This window comes from Phocoena phocoena, chromosome 7, assembly GCF_963924675.1.
Source record: "Phocoena phocoena chromosome 7, mPhoPho1.1, whole genome shotgun sequence".
NCBI lineage: Eukaryota > Metazoa > Chordata > Mammalia > Artiodactyla > Phocoenidae > Phocoena > Phocoena phocoena.
Window position 1 is genome coordinate 86,906,834 of NC_089225.1, and position 21,528 is coordinate 86,928,361.

General features: G+C 37.1%; 1 protein-coding gene across 1 annotated transcript in view; it reads right to left on the bottom strand.

The window, feature by feature from the left end:
• PLEKHM3 (pleckstrin homology domain containing M3) overlaps positions 1 to 21,528 on the bottom strand; it is a 180,712-nt gene that overhangs the window by 15,992 nt on the left and 143,192 nt on the right. The window contains exon 7 of the mRNA XM_065880856.1: positions 12,284 to 12,441. Within this exon, the coding sequence (XP_065736928.1) occupies positions 12,284 to 12,441 (158 nt within the window). The remainder of the gene's footprint in view (positions 1 to 12,283; positions 12,442 to 21,528) is intronic.

The window sequence follows — 21,528 nt, forward strand, 5'->3', positions numbered from 1 at the left end:
GAAAATTGTAAATAACAATTTTGGGGGAGGCTTCTTTTATTTATTTATTTATTTATGGCTGCATTGGGTCTTCGTTGCTGTGCAGGGGCTTTCTCTAGTTGCGGTGAGTGGGGGCTACTCTTCATTGTGGTGCACGGGCTTCTCATTGCAGTGGCTTCTCTTGTTGCGGAGCACGGGCTCTAAGCGCGCGGGCTTCAGTAGCTGTGGCACATGGGCTCAGTAGTTGTGGCGCACGGGCTTAGTCGCTCCACGGCATGTGGGATCTTCCTGGACCAGGGATCGAACCCATGTCCCCTGCATTGGCAGGCGGAATCTTATCTAATGCGCCCCCAAGGAAGTCCGGGGGAGGCTTCTTTAATAGCAGAGGTACATACAATTTTCAAATTTCTTTCAGGGGGTATGCTGCAAAAACTGTTTGAAGACTACAGGTACAAAAAAACCCCAGCGATGTATAATGAAAAAAGCATAGGTTTTGGAGTCAGATATATTTGGGTTCAAGTTTTGGCTTTATCTTTTGGGCCAAGTTAATTGCCTCCTCTGAACCTAGGTTTCCTCATTATTAAAATAGAGGTAATAATACTCCCTCAGAGGACTGGCATAAGAATTAAATGATGAGATATGTAAACTGCTGGCACCAGTACTAGTAAATATTAGTGCCATTTTCCTACAATCCCAGAACATTCTCTATGTCTGCCAGAGATGGTGTTCTAAAAATTAATACTAGGGCTATGTTTCTAAATTATACATTCCTGAAGTTTCCTCCTGCATAACAATTCATTTAATAAGGAAAAGAAAGTCTCAAGAGTTGACCAATGTTTGATATGTAGTCATAATCAAATAAGCATGTTAAAACCGAGTGTATTCTAATATTGAAGTGCATAAATCGGTGCTTTAGAGCTCAACATGGAGCTCTATCATATGTTTAGAAATTGTGGAACGTCTTTCTACCCACAATATACGTCATTCCCCTTCTTGGAGCCCCAGGTCCACTCCCTCTACTGTGGCTCCTCCCACATGTTAACACAACTGCCTACTGGCTTGCCTGTCTCTTACTAGAGACTCTCAACTATTTGCGAGCAAGGAGCATGCCGGGTTCACTGTGTGTCTCTAGAACCCAGCCCAGTGCACAAACATAATATGTTCAATGAATCATTTATTGAAAGAAAGAATAGTTCTAATGCTTGTGGAATGTTCTTTACTGAATTGTAATTATGCTATTCACATGATATTTGGATCTGAAAGGACATTAAATATAGTTCGGAGGGTGCAGAGGTGCTGAATTTAGCAAGATGGTCAAGGATGTGGTAACAAATTCACTAAATACTAAATTTCTAGGATTTTCACATACAGAGTTTTAAAACGTATTTTATTATGGAAAATTTCAAACATATTCAGAAGTAGAGAGGATAGTATAATAAACCCCTGTGTACCGAGCACCTAGCTTCAACAATTATCTATCTCTTTCACCTATATTTATCGCCTTTCTCCCACCATCAGATTATTCTGAAGTAAATCCAATGCATCATTACTTCATCCATAAAGATTTCAATTATGCATAGATTTAAAAATTTATCCCACAATTCAAACTTACTTTTATTTACCCACATTTGTTTATTCAGTACATCTTTATAGATATGTTTTAAATCTGCAACTCTATTTCTGATTAAAGTTTTCCTTCAGTAAATCTTTTATTAGTGTTTCTTTTTGTTCTTTTCCATTGATGTGTAAAGCCACTCCCAGTGTTTAACTGGAAACTGAACACGATGGGAAAGCGCAACAGGCTCCTGGAAAGTATTATCCACCTGGAATTCCAGGAAGGCAGGTCAGAGCTCCTTCGGACTCAGACATTTGTGCAAGCTTCGAGAACTGCATCTGACCAAGGGAGAAACAGAGCATTCTAACTAGCTATGTATTCTTTCCTACTGGGTAAAGGCCCTATGAGCCCATAGATGTGCTAATGTGGTCGTTTTGCTTTGTGAGAATCCAGCACCTCTGATCATGACCACAGACATCTTACAGGAGGGATCTTTTCCTTCTGAATGTGACTTAGAATCACATGGGGAGTCTTTGAAGATACAGATTCTGGGGATTTAAAGAAGCCAGGTCTCACAGGAGATTCTGATGTGCAGTGAGAGGGGAGTACCTCTGTCCCTGCAAGGGACAAGTCCTGGGACTGAGGGCTTTAAAAATGTGTGCATCCCAGCACCCTGATCTTCGCTTCTAATATTCTCTATGAAAAGGAACCAGGGCTCCTTGGAGAAACGGCTGCTTCTAGGATTAGGGCAGGAATTATATAAGATTAGCCTGGAGCAACTGACAGTGCCAGAAAGTAAGGAAATGCTCAAAACCAAAAACCCCATAATCATTGGGATATGCCAAAGGGACACAGAAGCCAACTGAAAGAGTTATTAAATGGCTAAAACCAGAACAGTTTGAGTAACAAAATAAAGTGGTATTGGATTATAACCCAAAGTATAAAATAAATATGCATGAGTCCATATTGACATGAGTAAATAATTGAAGAAATAAATAAATGGGGAAGAAACAAATCTCTTATGCAGAAGAATTCCAAATAATTTTGTACATACTGCACTCACAAAGGGATGGGGTATAACTCCCCACTGCTTAAGTGTAGGCTGAAAGTACTGACTTCCTTCCAGAAGGAAAGTATGGAAAGGGGATGGAGTGGGTGGCAGAAAGAAGAGTAACTTTAAAGTGGAGACACTTGACACAAAGACTACAGTGATCAGTCACGTTCATAGTACATACCCATGATATGATATGATGAAAATGACACTGCTGCTGTGTTCTTCCTCCCAGACCCACAGAACCCAGTGTAATCATAAGAAAAACAACAAGTATATCCCAATAGAGGGATTCTACAAAATACCTGACCAGTACCCCTCGAAACTGTCAAAGTCATAAAAACAAAGCCTGAGAAACTGTCACCGCCAAGGAGCCTAGGGTGATGTGACAATTAAATGTAAGGTGATATTCTGGAACAGAAAAGGACACTAGGTAAAAACTAAGGAAACTGGAAAAAAAACTATGGACTTTGGCTAATAATAATGTATCAATATTGGTTCATGAATTGTAACAAATGTACCATACTAACATAACTGGGTGTGAGGTATAAAGGAACTCTCTGTACTATCTTTGTGATTTTTCTGTAAATCTAAAATCGTTCTAATAAAGTTTATGAAAAATTTTCAGCCTTGATCTTTGGGTCAAATGTTCAGCTAAATGAATTGTTTTATTTTAATAGATTTTATTTTTTAGGACAGTTTTAGATTTACAGAATACAGAGTTCCTGTATTAGTACCGCCTCTCCCTGAGTTTTCCGTATTATCAACATCTTGCATTAGTGTGGTATGTCAGTTACAATTAATGAACCAATATTGACATATTATTAACTGAAGTCTGCAGTTTAAATAAAGGTTCATTCTGTGTTGTACAGCTCTGTGAGTTTTGACAAATGTATGATGTCATGTGTACACTATCACAGAATCATATAGAATAATCTCACTGCCCAAAAAATTTCCTGTGCTTCACCTATTCGTCCCTCCCTACCCCCTCTCAAACCCCTGGTAATCAGTGATTTTCTTACCATCTGTATAGTTTTGCCTTTTTCAGAACGTCACAGATTTGGAATCATATAGTACGTAGCCTTTTCAGATTGGCTTCTTTCACTCAATTATAGGCATTTAATTTTCCTCCATGTCCGTTTGTGGCATAATAGCTCATTTCTTTTATCCCTGGATAACACTGCACTGTATGCCTATACCACAGTTCATTTATCCATCCACCTATTAAAGGACAACTTGGTTGTTTCCAGTTTTGGGTGATGAGGAATAAAGCTGCTATAAATACCCATGTGCAGGTTTTTATGTGAATGTAAAGTTATAAACTCATCTGTTACTTGAAGGTATATTGGGTTTTTAAAAAAAATTTTTACTTTATTCTATTTTTAACACAGCAGGTTCTTATTAGTTATCTACTTTATACATATTAGTGTATATATCTCAGCCCAATCTCCCAATTCATCCCAACACCTGCTCCCCGCCCTGGCCCCCTGCTTTCCCCCCTTAGTGTCCATACGTTTGTTCTCTACATCTGCGTCTATTTCTCCCTTGCAAACTGGTTCATCTGTACCATTTTTCTAGATTCCACATATATGTGTTAATACACGATATTTGTTTTTCACTTTCTGACTTACTTCACTCTGTATGACAGTCTCTAGGTCCATCCACGTCTCTACAAATGACCCAATTTCATTCCTTTTTATGGCTGAGTAATATTCCATTGTATATATGTACCACATCTTCTTTATCCATTCATCTGTCGATGGGGATTTAGGTTGCTTCCGTGACCTGGCTATTGTAAATACTGCTTCAATGAACATTGGCGGGCATGTGTCTTTTTGAATTATGTTTTTCTCTGGGTATATGCCCAGTAGTGGGATTGCTGGGTCATATGGTAATTCTATTTTTAGTTTTTTAAGGAACCTCCATACTGTTCTCCATAGTGGCTGTATCAATTTACATTCTCACTAACAGTGCAGGAGGGTTCCCTTTTCTTCACATCCTCTCCAGCATTTCTTATTTGTAGATTTTCTGATGATGCCCATTCTGACCAGTGTGAGGTGATACCTCACTAGAGTTTTGATTTGCATTTCTCTAATAATTAGTGAGGTTGAGCAGCTTTTTATATGCCTCTTGGCCACCTGTATGACTTCTTTGGAAAAATGTCAATTTAGGTCTTCTGCCCATTTTTGGATTGGGTTGTTTGTTTTCTTAATACTGAGCTGTATGAACTATTTATATATTTTGGAGATTAATCCTTTGTCTTTTGATTCGTTTGCAAATATTTTCTCCCATTCTGAGGGTTGTCTTTTCATCTTCTTTATGGTTTCCTTTGCTGTGCAAAAGCTTTTGAATTTCATTAGGCCCCATTTGTTTATTTTGGTTTTTATATCCATTATTCTAGGAGGTGGGTCAAAAAAGATCTTGCTGTCATTTATGTCAAAGAGTGTTCTTCCTCTGTTTTCCACTAAGAGTTTTATAGTGTCTGGTCTTACATTTAGGTCTTTAATCCATTTTGAGTTTATTTTTGTGTATGGTGTTAGGGAGTGTTCTAATTTCATTCTTTTACATGTAGCTGTCCAGTTTTCCCAGCACCACTTATTGAAGAGGTTGTCTTTTTCTCCATTGTATATCCTTGCCTCCTCTGTCATAGACTAGTTGACCATAGGTGTGTGGGTTTATCTCTGGGTTTTCTATCCTGTTCCATTGATCTATATTTCTGTTTTTGTGCCAGTACCATATTGTCTTGATTACTGTAGCTTTGTAGTATAGTCTGAAGTCAGGGAGTCTGATTCCTCCAGCTCTGTATTTTCCCCTCAAGATTGCTTTGGCTATTCGGAGTCTTTTGTGTCTCCATACAAATTAAAATTTTTTTTTTCTAGTTCTGTAAAGAATGCCATTGGTAATTTGATATGGATTGCACTGAACCTGTAGATTGATTTGGGTAGTATAGTCATTTTCACAATATTGATTCTTCCAATCCAAGAACATGGTATATCTCTCCATCTGTTTGTATCATCTTTAATTTCTTTCATCAGTGTCTTGTAGTTTTCTGAATACAGGTCTTTTACCTCCTTAGGTAGGTTTATTCCTAGGTATTTTATTCTTTTTGTTGCAATGGTGAATGGGATTGTTCCCTTAATTTCTCTTTCTGATCTTTTGTTCTTAGTGTATAGGAATGCAAGAGATTTCTGAGCATTAATTTTGTACCTTGCAGCTTTACCAAATTCATTGATTAGCTCTGGTAGTTTTCTGGTGGTATCTTTAGGATTACCTATGTATAGTATCACATCATCTGCAAACAGTGACAGTTTTACTTCTTCTTTTCCAATTTGTATTCCTTTTATTTCTTTTTCTTCTCTGATTGCCATGGCTAGGACTTCCAAAACTATGTTGAATAAGAGTGGCGAGGGTGGACATCCTTGTCTTGTTCCTGATCTTAGAGGAAATGCTTTCAGTTTTTCACCATTGAGAATGACGTTTGCTGTGGGTTTGTTGTATATGGCTTTTATTATGTTGAGGTAGGTTCCCTCTATGCCCACTTTCTGGAGAGTTTTTATCATAAATCGGTGTTGAATTTTGTCAGAAGCTTTTTCTGCATCTATTGAGATGATCATATGGTTTTTATTCTTCAATTTGTTAATATGGTGTATCACATTGATTGATTTGTATATATTAAAGAATCCTTGCATCCCTGGAATCAATTCCACTTGATCATGGTGTACGATCCTTTTAATGTGTTGTTGGATTCTGTTTGCTAGTATTTTGTTGAGAATTTTTGCATCTATATTCATCAGTGATATTGGTCTGTAATTTTCTTTTTTTGTAGTATCTTTGTCTGGTATTGGTATCAGGGTGATGGTGGCCTCATAGAATGAGTTTGGGAGTGTTCCTTGCTCTGCAATTTTTTGGAAGAGTTTGAGAAGGATGGGTGTTAGCTCTTCTCTAAATGTTTGATAGAATTCACCTGTGAAGCCATCTGGTCCTGGGCTTTTGTTTGTTGGAAGATTTTTAATCATGGTTTCAATTTCATTACTTGTGATTGGTCTGCTCATATTTTCTATTTCTTCCTGGTTCAGTCCTGGAAGGTTATACCTTTCTAAGAATTTGTCCATTTCTTCCAGGTTGCCCATTTTATTGGCATAGAGTTGCTTGTACTAGTCTCTTATGATGCTTTATATTTCTGCAGTGTCCACTGTAACTTCTCCTTTTTCATTTCTAATTTTATTGATTTGAGTCCTCTCCCTCTTTTTATTGATGAGTCTGGCTAAAGGTTTATCAATTTTGTTTATTTTCTCAAAGAACCAGCCTTTAGTTTTATTGATCTTTGCTATTGTTTTCTTTGTTTCTATTTCATTTATTTCTGCTCTGATCTTTATGATTTCTTTCCTTCTACTAACTTTGGGTTTTGTTTGTTCTTCTTTCTCTAGTTCCTTTAGGTGTAAGGTTAGATTGTTTATTTGAGATTTTTCTGGTTTCTTGAAGAGAGCTTGAATTGCTATGAACTTCCCTATTAGAACTGCTTTTGCTGCATCCCATAGGTTTTGGATCGTTGTGTTTTTGTTGTCATTTGTCTCTAGGCATTTTTTGATTTCCTCTTTGAATTCTTCAGTGATCTCCTGTTTATTTAGTAACATATTGTTTAACCTCCATGTGTTTGTGTTTTTTATGTATTTTTCCCTGTAATTTATTTCTAATTTCATAGTGTTGTTGTCAGAAAAGATGCTTGATATGATTTCAGTTTTCTTAAATTTACGGAGGCTTGATCTGTGACCCAGGATGTGATCTATCCTGGAGAATGTTCCCTGTGCACTCGAGAAGAAAGTGTAATCTGCTGTTTTCGGATGGAATGTCCTATAAATATCAATTAAATCTATCTGGATTATTGTGTCATTTAAAGCTTGTGTTTCCTTATTTATTTTCATTTTGGATGATCTGTCCATTGGTGAAAGTGGGTGTTAAAGTCCCTTACTATTATTGTGTTACTGTTGATTTCCCCTTTTATGGCTGTCAGGACTTGCCTTATGTATTGAGGTGCTCCTATGTTGGGTGCGTATATGTTTATAATGGTTATATGTTCTTCTTGGATTGATCCCTTGATCATTATGTAGTGTCCTTCCTTGTCTCTTGTAACATTCTTTATTTTAAAGTCTATTTTAACTGATATGAGTATTGCTACTCCAGCTTTGTTTTCATTTCCATTTGCATGGAATATCTTTTTCAATCCCCTCACTTTCAGTCTGTATGTGATCCTAGGTCTGAAGTGAGTCTCTTGTAGATAGCATATATATGGGTCTTGTTTTTGTATCCATTCAGCAAGCCTCTGTCTTTTGCTTGGAGCATTTAATCCATTCACATTTAAGGTAATTGTCAATATGTATGTTCCTATTATCATTTTCTTAATTGTTTTGGGTTTGTTTTTGTAGGTCCTTGTCTTGTGTTTCCCACTTAGAGAAGTTCCTTTAGCATTTGTTGTAGAGCTGGTTTGGTGGTGCTGAATTCTCTTAGCTTTTGCTTGTCTGTAAAGCTTTTGATTTCTCTGTCAAATGTGAATGAGATGCTTGCTGGGTAGAGTAAACTTGGTCGTAGGTTCTTCCTTTTCATCACTTTAAATATATCGTGCCACTCCCTTCTGGCTTGTAGAGTTTCTGCTGAGAAATCAGCTGTTAACCTTATGGGAGTTCCCTTGTATGTTATTTCTCATTTTTCCCTTGTTGCTTTTAATAATTTTTCTTTGGCTTTAACTTCTGTCAATTTGATCACTATGTGTCTCAGCGTGTTTCTCCTTGGCTTTATCCTGCCTGTGACTCTCTGCACTTCCTAGGCTTGGGTGGCTATTTCCTTTCCCATGTTAGGGAAGTTTTTGACTATAATCTCTTCAAGTATTTTCTGGGGTTCTTTCTCTCTCTCTTTTCCTTCTGGGACCCATACAATGTGAATATTGGTTTATTTAATGTTGTCCCAGAGGTCTCTTAGGCTGTCTTCATTTCTTTTCATTCTTTTTTCTTTATTCTGTTCTGCAGCAGTGAATTCCACCATTCTGTCTTCCAGGTCACTTATCCGTTCTACTGCCTCAGTTATTCTGCTATTGATTCCTTCTAGTGTATTTTTTATTTCAGTTATTTTATTGTTTGCTTGTTCTTTAATTCTTCTAGGTCTTTGTTAAACATTTCTTGCATCTTCTCGATCTTTGCCTCCATTCTTTTTCTGAGGTCCTGGATCCTCTTCACTATCATTATTCTGAATTCCTTTTCTGGAAGGTTGCTTATCTTCACTTCATTTAGTTGTTTTTCTCAGGTTTTATCTTGTTCCTTCATCTGGTACATAGTCCTCTGCCTTTTCATTTTGTCTTTCTTTCTGTGAATGTGGTTTTCATTCCACAGGCTGCAGGATTGTAGTTCTTCTTGCTTCTGCTGTCTCTGAAGGTATACTGTTAATCTTCTAATATGTAGGTATTTTCCAGGTACCTTTCTGTTATGAAATACTAGTTTAATTTCATTATGGTCTGAGAACATACTTTGCATAATTTTTATTCTTTAAAATTTGTCCAGATGTGTTTTATGGCCCAGAATATGGTCTCTCTTGGTAAATATTCCATGTGAACTTGAGAAGAATGCAAATTCTGTTGTTGTTGGATGAACCACATGAATTGACATGGATGTCAATTAGATTCACTTGGTTGATAGTGCTTTTCAGTTTAACTATACGCTCACTGATTTTCTGCCTACTGGATCTATCAGTTACTGATAGAGTGGTGGTGAAGTCTGTAACTATAATATTGTATATATATATATATAAATAGAACAGTGGATTCATGTTTCTCCATGTAGTTATATCAGTTTTTGTCTGATGTATTTTGACTCTTTGTTCATACACACTAAGGATTGTTATGTCTTTTTGAAGAATCGACCCCATTATCATTATGTAATGCCCCTCTTTATCACTGTGTAAAGGATGGTATTATTTCTTTAAATATTCAAGAAAATTCACCAGTGAAGCCATCCAACTGTTTCATGGGAAGATTTAAAGTAATTTAAGATTACTATTTCAATTTCTTGTAGGTCTATTCATATTTCTATTTCTTCTTGAGTCAGTCTTGGTAATTTGTCTTTCCAGAAATTTATCCATTTTATCTAAGTTGTCTAACTTGTTGGCATGAAGTTGTTTATACTATCTCTTTAAAATTTTTTAAATTGCTGTACGCTTTTTCATTCTTGATTTTGGGAATCCATGTCTTCCCTCTTAATTTCTTGGTCAGCTTACCTAAAGGGTTATCAAGTTTGTTGATATATTTTTAAAAAATATTTATTTATTTTTGGCTGAGTTGGGTCTTAGTTGCAGCACACGGGATCTTTTGTTGTGGTACATGGGAGCCAGAGTGCGTGGGCTCTGTAGTTGTGGCTCACAGGCTCCAGAGTGCGTGGGCTCTGCAGTTTCGGCATGTGGGCTCACTAGTTATGGCTCATGTGTTCAGTAGTTGTGGTGCACAGGCTTAGTTGCCCTGTGGCGTGTGGGATGTTAGTCCCCTGACCAGGGATCGAACCCGCATCCCCTGCATTGGAAGGCGGATTCTTAACCACTGGACCACCAGGGAAGTCCCTGTTGATCTTTTCAAAGAACTAATTTGTGGTTTCATCAATCTACTGCTTTTCTGTTTTTTACTTCATTGATATCTGCTCTAATCTTTATCCTTTCCTTCCTCCTGCTTGCTTTGGATTTATTTTGCTCTTCATTATCTCGTTTCTTAAAGTGGAATTTTAGATTATTAATTTGAGAACTTCTTTCTTCTTTTCTGATATAGGTGTTTATAGCTATAAATTTCACTCAGAGCACTACTTTAGCTGCATTCCATACATTTTGATATTTTGTATTTCATTTTCATTCATTTACAAATATTTTTAAAATTTCTCTTGTGGTGGATTTCTTCTTTGACCCATGAGTTTTTAGAGTGTATTATTTAATTTCCAAATATTTTGGGGTTTCCCAGATTTTATTTTTCTACTGGATATCTTAATTCCATGTGTCAGAGAACATATTTGGTATGGTTTCAATCTTTTTAAATTTACTGAGACTTCTTTTATGGTCCAGAATATATGGTTTATTCAGTTGGAAGCATTTTTTAAATTTAATTTTTATTAAATATTTTTATTGCAGTATAATTCACTCTTTTAAAGCATAAAATTCACTGCTTTTTATTGTATTCACAAGACTGTGTAACCATCACCATTATCTAATTCTAGAACATTTTCATCACTCCCAAAAGAAATCCATACCCATTAGTAGTTACTCCCTTTTTACCCTTTCACCAAGCTCTAGGCAACTACTAATCTACTTTCTGTCTCTATGGATTTGCCTATTTGGAACACTTCCTATAAATGGAACATATGTGGCCTTTTGTGTCTGGTTTCTTGCACTCAGCATAATGTTTTCAAGGTTCATCCACGTTGCAGCATATACTTCATTCCTTTTTAGGCTGAATAGTATTCCATGTGACATATGCATAGTATGCATGTGACATATTCAGGTGTACTTTTATAAGACAAGAGATTGTGTAGTATTCCACTGTGGAATATGTCACATTTTGTTTATCCAGTAATCAGCTGATAGGCATTTATATTGTTTCTAGTTTTTGGTTATTATCAATACTGTTGCTACGAGCATTTGTATACAAGTTTTTGTGTGGTATACATTTTTAAGAAGTATATAATCTTTAGATTATTAGCTAAATACCTGTACTCAGGAAACTGGAGGCTGGAGTGTGTGCATGTGTGTGTGTGTGGGTCTTGTGTTTATGTGTCTTGTCTTTCTGTGTGTGGGGCCTGGATGTTTACAAATAGCCTCTGCATTTAAGAAGAGGCCAGAAGGGCTGAGTCAACTCTTAATATCTTAGCTCTACTACACACACTTCAACCCTCCCTTGCTATGTGCCTCACCTTCTATTCTGAACTACAGAGTAAGTGAGCCCAGCAGGGTGGGAAATGAGCCATGACATTCGTGCCCAAAGAAGCCAGTGCACATACATACAATGTATATTTCTGTTATGCTTTTGGGATGAAAGGAAATGTGATATGCATCATTTTATGACTCAGTAAAAGTGACAGGAAAAACCCCGCTCTTAGGCTGGGGAAAAAATCGTCCATCAATCAATGGAAGTGACGATACCCAAATATTACTTTGGTTAGAAAAATAATCCCACATGATTATCCCATGAAAATCCCACTTTTCTCTCCTTTGGGTCCTAAAACTTTCATCACTACACTGCAGTGCATTTATGCAGAAGAGCTTGTGGTGAGCCAGAGGGCTGTTCATCAGTGTCCTCTGGTTTTCTTCCTAGTGGCCAATCCAGTTTTGGTCTTCCTCTGCGACTGTGATTTCCATTGCCTATCACTTGACCTGGGATGGTTGTGAGGATTCTTCCTTCCCCATCTTCATTCTAAAAATGAATCTGAACATTCTTTGTTACCTAATAATGCAGAGCTAGGCTATGCAACTTTGTTACCTCATTCTGGATAAAGGTAGCAAGATGAGTTGGAAATAAATATAGGAAACCAAAGGGTTAAAAATGATCTCCAGGAATAAGGGAAATCTGATACAGAGGACGAGACAGATACAGTACTCAACTAAAAGCTGGCCAGCTCTGGCCCAATAACACTGCATGTGACATATTCAGGTATACTTTTATAAGACAAGAGATTGTGTACCTGCTTGTTGAAATATCCTCAAAAGGGTAGAGGATCTCTCCATTGTTACAGATTTCACAGATGAACCCCTTCTGGCTACAAAGACTGCAGCTGTACACATGTGAGGCGGCAAATTTAATGACCTTGCCCAAGAACGGAGCCAGCTTTCCCTCTATCACCTGCAGAAAGAGAAATGGAACAGGGAAGAAGCAAATTTGTTGAGAAGTCTTGCAGATGCAGGAGGAATTCCTTTCCTTTACACAACAGGAAAACCTCTAATTATAATTTCTCAGCAACTCTGAGAAAGAAAAGACATAGTATTTTCACTCCAAAAGAACTCTCTGGCTTAAACCACTGGAGGTTGGAAAATGAAGATGTTGAAATTTCTTTCGTATTCCTCTTTTTTTTTGTAGTGTGTTGTAGAGGACTGAGGACCAACAAATGGGGAACCCTACTTTCACAGACTAACTTGACAGTTATCGTGCGGTATAAGAGCAGTGTGGTCGATTTCCCAAAATAGACTGAAAACATATAGGGTAAGTACTAATGTAGTATTTTATGTTGTACATTCAATAATATCTGTTTTCTGATGAGTTAATAGAGTAGTTTTTTTTCTTTCTCCCCTAAGAACATGTAACAAATGTGGAAAATAGGTTTCTCTTGCTGCTGATAATTATAATAATACACAGAAGCTGCAATTTGGCAGTCTGAGTGCTATATTTAGCCTCAAGATTAAAAAAAAATCTTTTAGTGTTTAAAAAAAAAAAGCCAATTTAATAATTGGAAGGTTTCACATAAAATTCCAGATTTTTGGCTTCTTTTGGAAAATCATTAGATCTGGAAAAACTAGGCCTGAATTCCAACACGATGATGATCCCAGCTGTGAGTAGAGGCTGCTTGCTCCTGCCGAGGCACGTGCTCTTCAACTGACACTTGTCCCCATGAGGCCACAGTGTCTTGAGTCTGCCTGCCTCCCACAGTCCCCTCACCTGCTGGCCTGCAAACATCCGTGAGTTTGGAGCCAATGGTCCATCAGAGCCCTCCTCACTTAACTAATACTGCACGGGCTTCAAAGACTTTGGCAGTTCATACACTAACAAGATAAAATTTGCCTTTATTTCTTTCTCATTGATGCACATGCATATACATGCTGATTTTGATATAAGAAAAAAACGAAGATTAAATTTAATTTGGAAAGAGCTAGAAATGGATACTTTCAAGTGAATCATAGTTAAAATGATAATTTTACATAAAAATAACATCTGAGAGCAGTAAATCATATTTAAAGAGATATTAGAAGGCCAAGGTGAACAAATAGTAATAGCTGATAGTACAAAAAAAGACTACAAGTAATGTAATAATGTATTTTGCAATTTCTTTACACTAACAATGAAATATGTGAAAGAGAATGTAAACAAGCAATCCCTTTTAAAGTCACATCAAAAATAAAATAAAATAAAATACTTAGGAATAAACCCCACCTAGGAGGTGAAAGACTTACATACTGAGAACTACAAAACCTTAATAAAGGACACTGAAGATGATTCAAAGAAATGGAAAGCTATGCCATGCTCTTGGATTGGAAGAATTAATATTGTTAAAATGACAATACTACCCAAAGGATTTGGGTACTACAAAGCTACAGTATTCAAAACAGCATGGTATTGGCACAAAAACAAACATATGGATCAATGGAACAGAACAGAGAGCCCAGAAGTAAACCCACACACCTACGGTCAATTAATCTTCAACAAAGGAGGCAAGAATATACAATGGGGAAAAGACAGTCTCTTCAGCAAGTGGTGCTGGGAAAGTTGGACAGCCGCATGCAAATCAACGAAATTAGAACACACCCTCACACCATACACAAAAATAAATGCAAAATGACTTAAAGACTTAAATATAAAACATGACACCATAAAACTCCTAGAAGAGAACACAGGCAAAAACACTCTCTGACATAAATTGTACCAATGTTTTCTTAGGTCAGTCTCCCAAGGCAACAGAAATAAAAGCAAAAATAAACAAGTGGTACCTAATCAAACTTATAAGCTTTTGCACAACAAATGAAACCATAAACAAAATGAAAAGACAACCTATGGACTGGGAGAAAATATTTGCAAATGATGCGACCAACAAGGGCTTAACTTCCAAAATATACAAACAGCTCATACAACTCAAAAAAAACAAAAACAAAACCCAATCAAAAAATGGACAGAAGATCTAAACAGACATTTCTCCAAAGAAGACATACAGAGGGCCAATAGGCACATGAAAAGATGCTCATCATGGCTAATTATTAGAGAAATGCAAGTCAAAACTACATTGAGGGACCATGTTACACCAGTCAGAATGGCCATCACTAAGAAGTCTACAAATAACAAATGCTGGAGAGGGTGTGGAGAAAAATATCCTGTGATAAACCATAATGAAAAAGAATATATATATGTAAAACTGAATTAACACAACATTGTAAATCAACTATACTTCAATAAAATTTTAAAAAATTAATAATGTATTTTGCAAATAATCAAGCTATACATAATACTGGAGATAAAAACTAAAGTGGTTTATGAACATCACTATTGAATAATCTCATGATGTTTTAAAAATGAATATAATGGTTAAATCTAGGGAAGGGAACAAGTTGGAAAAGCACGTCTTTCACCTTGTATATGGTTGTTTTGGCATTTTTAAAAGCAATGTATATTATTTTTGTATTGATGCAGAAATGGAACAGAAGAACCAGGTTTACTACTTTATAAGGGTGTTGTTTTTTTTCTTAATAAAGGGGGTAGAAATTATGCTGGCTTTTTTTCTTTTTTTTGAGTCAAGCAAGCATATTTTCCACCATTTTAAAATTTATTCTCCTCCCCATTACCTTTAAAAAGCCATAGATAAGACCTCCTTTTACTTATGTTTTCTCAAGGACCATTAACTCCAATCAACCCCAGGAAAATGTGTTCCTAATACCAACACATGATATACACTTTCTAAGAAATAACCACTACCAAATCATATACCCAACGGGGTTATTTATAAATTGTAGTAACAATACTTTAAGCTGAGTTTTGTTTTACTTATTTTACTCTTTTCTAAACAACCAAAGTTAATGACACATTTAAAGAGAGGCACTAACAAACTATAGTCCATTTAGGGGAAAACATCAGGATATAGAACTCACCTGGTCTGGAAACCAGATGAGTAAAGGTTGTTTTAAGGAACTGAGGATGAGAAGAGAACACCTTAAGGAAGACATGAGAGTTATCATCTAGGATCTAAAAGAGAAGATGGGGGCATCTTGTACATAAAGTTTTTCTTTATCTAGAAGATTTTCTTGGTACAAAGTGTAAGGGGTATGAACATTTTGAAGGCTTTTGAAATATTTCATCAAATTTATAGTGCCAGTTATTTTTATTTATTCCTATCTGGACATTTTAATAAGCTTTTAAAAATTAATTTGGGAATTGATATCTTCACAACATTTAGTCTCCCTATCTCCATTTTATTAAATCTTCATTTATTAATAATACAAATTTGTTTTTTTCCTTTGTATAAGCCACTGACTTTTAATTTAAATTTATTTTTTATACAGCAGGTTCTTATTAGTTATCCATTTTATACATATTAGTGTATACATGTCAATCCCAGTCTCCCAATTCATCCCACAACCCCCACCCCCACCACCCCTCTTGGTGTCCATACATTTGTTCTCTACATTTGTGTCTCTATTTCTGCCCTGCAAACCAGTTCATCTGTACCATTTTTCTAGATTCCACATATATGCATTAATACATGATATCTGTTTTTCTCTTTCTGACTTAGTTCACTCTTTATGACAGTCTCTAGATCCATCCACGTCTCAACAAATGACTCAATTCCGTTCCTTTTTATGGCTGAGTAATATTCCATTGTATATATGTACCACAACTTCTTTATCCATTCATCTGTCGATGGGCATTTAGGTTGCTTCCATGACCTGGCTATTGTAAATAGTGCTGCAATGAACATTGGGGTGCACGTGTCTTTTTGAATTATGTTTTTCTCTGGGTATATGCCCAGTAGTGGGATTGCTGGGTCATATGGTAATTCTATTTTTAGTTTTTTAAGGAACCTCCATACTGTTCTCCATAATGTAAGCCACTCACAGTTGTTATTTAAGTTATTTTAAGGTTAAACTTTTGTATAATATTTTTTCTTATCAGCTATTGCTGGTGTATTAGAATATACTGATATTTGTGTCCATCTCATATACTATATTACTAAATGTGCAGGAATGCCTATCATTTTTAGGTGATTCTTTTGGGTTTTCTGAAGGAAATAATCTGGTCCCTTCCTTTCATGTTTTATGTCTTATTGCATCATGCAGCACTCCTAAAACAATATTAAATAATAATGGTGTTAGTGGACAGTCTTGTTATTTCAATGAAATCAAACTATATAGAGTCTACAGTGAATGATTCATTTTCTTCATCAAACACACACCTTGTCATGCACCACATTCTATTGATTCCCTTTCTCTTTTTATTTAATTATTTATTTATCTGTAAAAATTAATTTATTTATTTTTGGCTGGGTTGGGTCTTCGTTGCTGCACGTGGGCTTTCTCTAGTTGTGGCGAGCAGGGGCTACTCTTCATTGCGGTGTGCAGGCCTCTTATTGTGGTGGCTTCTCTTGTTGCGGAGCACGGGCTCTAGGTGTGTGGGCTTCAGTAGTTGTGGCTCGTGGGCTCTACAGTGCAGGCTCAGTAGTTGTGGCGCACGGGCTTAGTTGCTCCGCAGCATGTGGGATCTTCCCGGACCAGGGCTCAAACCCGTGTCCCCTGCATTGGCAGGTGGATTCTTAACCACTGTGCCACCAGGGAAGCCCCTCTCTTTCTCTTTTTTAAATAACAGCTTTATTGATATATAGTTCACATAACATGTAATTAACCTATTTAGAGTCTACACTCGAACATGTTTTAGTTTATTCAGAGTTGTGTACATTTCATCAACTTTTCCCCAAATCCCCATACCCATTAGCAGTCACTAGTGTTTTCTCCCTAACCCATCCCCCAAGCCCTAGGCAACCAATAATCTACTTTCTGTCTCTATAGATTTACCTACTCTGGATATTTCATGTAAATAGAATAATATGTGGTCTTTTATGACTGGCTTCTTTCACTTAGCATAAGTTTCAAGGTTCACGTTGATTCTCTTTTAAATGTCTCTAGTGTAAGTCTTTTTCCCATCCTATCTCAAGCTTTTATCACCCCTCTCTAGATTAATGAAATAATCTTCCGGTTTTATTTCTGGATAATCGTTTTTCCTTTGATCCATCCAGCATATATACTAGTCAGTTTTAGACACCACTTTCATTGTGTGTCATCTCTTCCCTCAAACCTTTGGCTGAATTCTTATTTTATCATTGGTAAAAACTCTTCATTCGTTCATGTCAGAAAATTACATTGAGTTACTATTCTCAGTTACTGATACAAGTGCGAACTAGACAAAACTGCAGCTTACATTTTGCCTGGTATATGAGTGTCTCCATAAGCTGATTCCATACCATCTATCCAAATTCATTTTCCGTTTCTTCATATGTATGTTCCGTTGCGAGGAAAGTTTCCCTGGTGTAGAATATGCTTGTTCTTGCTCCTGTGCCTTCACCCATGTATTTCCTCTACTTTTCTTTCACTTCCTCTCTTAACACTTATTTAAATTTCACCCAGGCTTTAAGGCTTAGATCTATTCTGGCTTGATCTGGAGAGCCATCTCTGGCTACTTAACCTGACATGGATCTCTTGTGCTTCATATAATTTATTTTTACATCACATAATTTAATATAAATAGAAATTGATGTTCCTTTGTATTTTTTGGCTATTGTTTAACATGTGATTGTTTTGCTTGTCCAACTATAGATTGAAAATATAAAAATGGAGATACCACCTATAAAATGGTGATTTTTACCTATAAAAGTATAATGGTGACTTTACCTATAAAAATGGCAGTTTTATACGGAGCAACCTAAGAGAGTGTAAATCGTCAGGCACCTAAGTTCCTGATGACTGCCCGAGGATGCTTTCCAGTCTTTTTCCTTGGCTGTAGCAGTCATAGCTTTGTGCTACTGTTGTGTCACAACATTTTGAATCATTCTGCTGTGCGATTTAGGGAGGAGCACGAAGAACACATGGACTTGGTGGCAGTTCCGCTATGCGATTTAGGGAGGAGCACGAAGAACACATGGACTTGGTGGCAGTTCCGCTACTCAGAGACCCTTTCTGCTTCTTTATACTTGAGTAACTGCTCTTCCTATTTGTCAGCTGAGGTTCAGGGCCATGTTCCCAAGGGCTGAAGCTGCTGGAAGTTTTTCCTCCAGAAAAGTGAGGTAATATTCTATAAGTTTATTTTAGAATTGACAAACATGTCTTTAATATTATAGAAAGAAAAACTTTATACTGATACATTTCAAGGGGTAAAGGTATATTTGGAAGGTTTAAATCTTGTCTTTGAATATCACGACTAGCAGCACTGGGAAGCTATTCCGGCTTCTGGTCTAGAGGTTTCATCACTAAGAGAAGCAGGCTCCAGGTGTGACATCTCCTAGGGTTCTTTTTAAAAAGCAGATATATCTTGGGATAATTACTTAAAAAGAAATCAAGTGTCTTGCCTCCCACCATCTCCTCCTGCCCTCAAGAATTGTGCTTTTCACTCCTACTTCCTAGCCATCTTGGTGGAGACTTAAGGTTGGGACCATATACCACAAACAACAGGAAGATGGCAGCCTCAAAGAAGACCAAAGCCCAAGGAGCCCCTCTTTTTCACTCTTTTTTTTTCCTGGTCACAGGTTAATATAACTTTATATCAGTCCATCACAAGTCACAAGGCCATTCATCTTTTTTTTTTTTTTTTTTTTTTTTTTTGCGGTGCGCGGGCCTCTCAACTGTCGTGGCCTCTCCTGTTGCGGAGCACAGGCTCCGGACGCGCAGGCTCAGTGGCCATGGCTCACGGGCCCAGCCGCTCCGCGGCATGTGGGATCCTCCCGGACCGGGGCACTAACCCGTGTCCCCTGCATCGGCAGGCGGACTCTCAACCACTGCGCCACCAGGGAAGCCCCAAGGCCATTCATCTTTAGCGTTAGAAGGCTGATGGTTTCCGTTAACCAGGTGGTCATTTGGATATGCTGTAGATGCTAGTGAAACCGACCTCTGAGATGAGGTTTGGTTATCCCTGGTTTAGTTATTTTCCCCAAAGTATCTCTCTATGTGAACAAAATCATGACAAAGTAATTAGCAGAAAACACATGTAGCTCTTTGTCCATCTCCTCAGTCTCCCTCACCTTTTCTGTATACCAAATTGCCTTATCTCTTTGAGAAAAGGCATATGTCCAAAATAGGGTGCAAGAGTTTGTTTCTGTTTTCCATTAAACTTAATTTCTTGTATTAAGGAAAATCCTAGTCTGATTCACTTAATTTGGGAGTGTTGCATATATGACTACTCCAGAGGTATACTGACCTGGTGTTCAAAGAATGCACACTTCTGTTTGTAACTTAAAATTGTGTCCTTTTATTGCACTGTAGGATAAAGACAAAATGCACTATCAAGCTGGTATCTTCAAGATTTTTCTATCTTTGTCTTTTGCAGTCTCTCTACAAATTCTTTTCACTCTATCATTTCAGGTACTTCTAGAACTCAAAGAATAGTCAAATTTATCACTCTCCATGATCCAGCTAACTGACAAATATACCAAATATGCTTATGCTTCTTGTGTGACAGCAGCCCATGAAAGCTGCCTGGTCGAACTTCCAGCTCAGGGATACACACATTTTCCCCCCTCTTCTATTCTGGTCAAGATGGTCAGCATTGGAATTTGAGGCCTATGGCTTTCTTGCAGACTAAGACAACAGACTTTATTTGATTTGCTTTCTTGCAGACCAATCGAAAATTACAATTAAGTTAAAAAATAACCTAGTGCTGCCTTCTCCAAACCACAGTTTCAGAAACAGCTGCTTATTACTCATGTGTGGCACCAGGAAATTGCAGTGTCATGTTCAAGGTCTGTAGCCAATAGAAATCTGTGGGATTGGGAAAAGGGCACAAATGATTCTTTTATGTCTGTTACCTTCACTCTCTCAGCACCACCACAAAATTCAAAATCTACGTGGGGAGAGGGACAGAGCACTGGGGACTTGGACAAGAAACAAGGAAGAAAAAGCTCTTTCTCATTGAATTTATGCATCGACGAATTCCTTCCCCCTGATTTGTCAAGTTACCTTCCATTTTAATACAGGCATTCCTCAGCCATTGTGTAACAGCTAGATTCTGGACAACTGTTGGCAATACGTTGATGAAGAGGGCTGCTGCACTTGACAAATGGCCCCTCCTCTGAAAGTCTAACCAAAAGACCCCATTCATGTTAAATAAAGCCACCTGCCACTCACTAGTAACAAGCTAGCCTGGTTACTAGTAGAAGAATCAAAATTGTCACGCATTGTAAAATGATTTCAGATATAATTTAGGTTGCATTTGCTTGGCCAGAGGACTATGAAAGGCTGCACTCACTATTTTCTCTCTGAGTGACATTTCTCAGCATTAACAGGTGGGGACAGTGACGTCTAGTGATCTAGGCCAGGTGAGTTCCTGGAGAGGAAAGAAAAACAGCCTATGGAGTCTGCCCAAGTTTGAAAACCTAAACCACAGCAATAATATTCTGAGTTCTCATTCAATTCTAAATTTCACTTTTTTTTAAATTGACATATAACATTATATTAGTTTCAGGTGTACAATGTAATGATTCGATAGTTGTATACACTGTAAAGTCATCACCACAGTAAGTCTAGTTAACTAAATTTTACTCCTTTTAATAATAAATTCTTAAAAATAGAAAATAAAAAGCATACTACCACATTATTTTTCTCAAAAATTGAAAATAAGAAGCATAGGGAATTTTCTTATTTCAAAAAGTTTGTTAAAACCGCATTTCCCCATAATTAGCCTTTGAGCTCCTTATCAAGGCTCAATGCTGGGATGTTTGTATATAAACAGAAAACTGTGTCTTCTCTAATTAGCTGCTCCACACCCTTCTTTATCCATTATGGGACTGTTCTAACAGGACTAAGATTTTGGCTAATCAAATACTTCACTGAGGGTGGATTATGATGTCACCAATTAGCTCTTATCTGATCCTCTCCCAAAGGTGACAATTTCTACTTAGATATTGTAAACTATGTGATAATTTAATCTGGGTTATCTGGGTTAGTATAATTGGGTAGATCTGTAAGTGGTCAT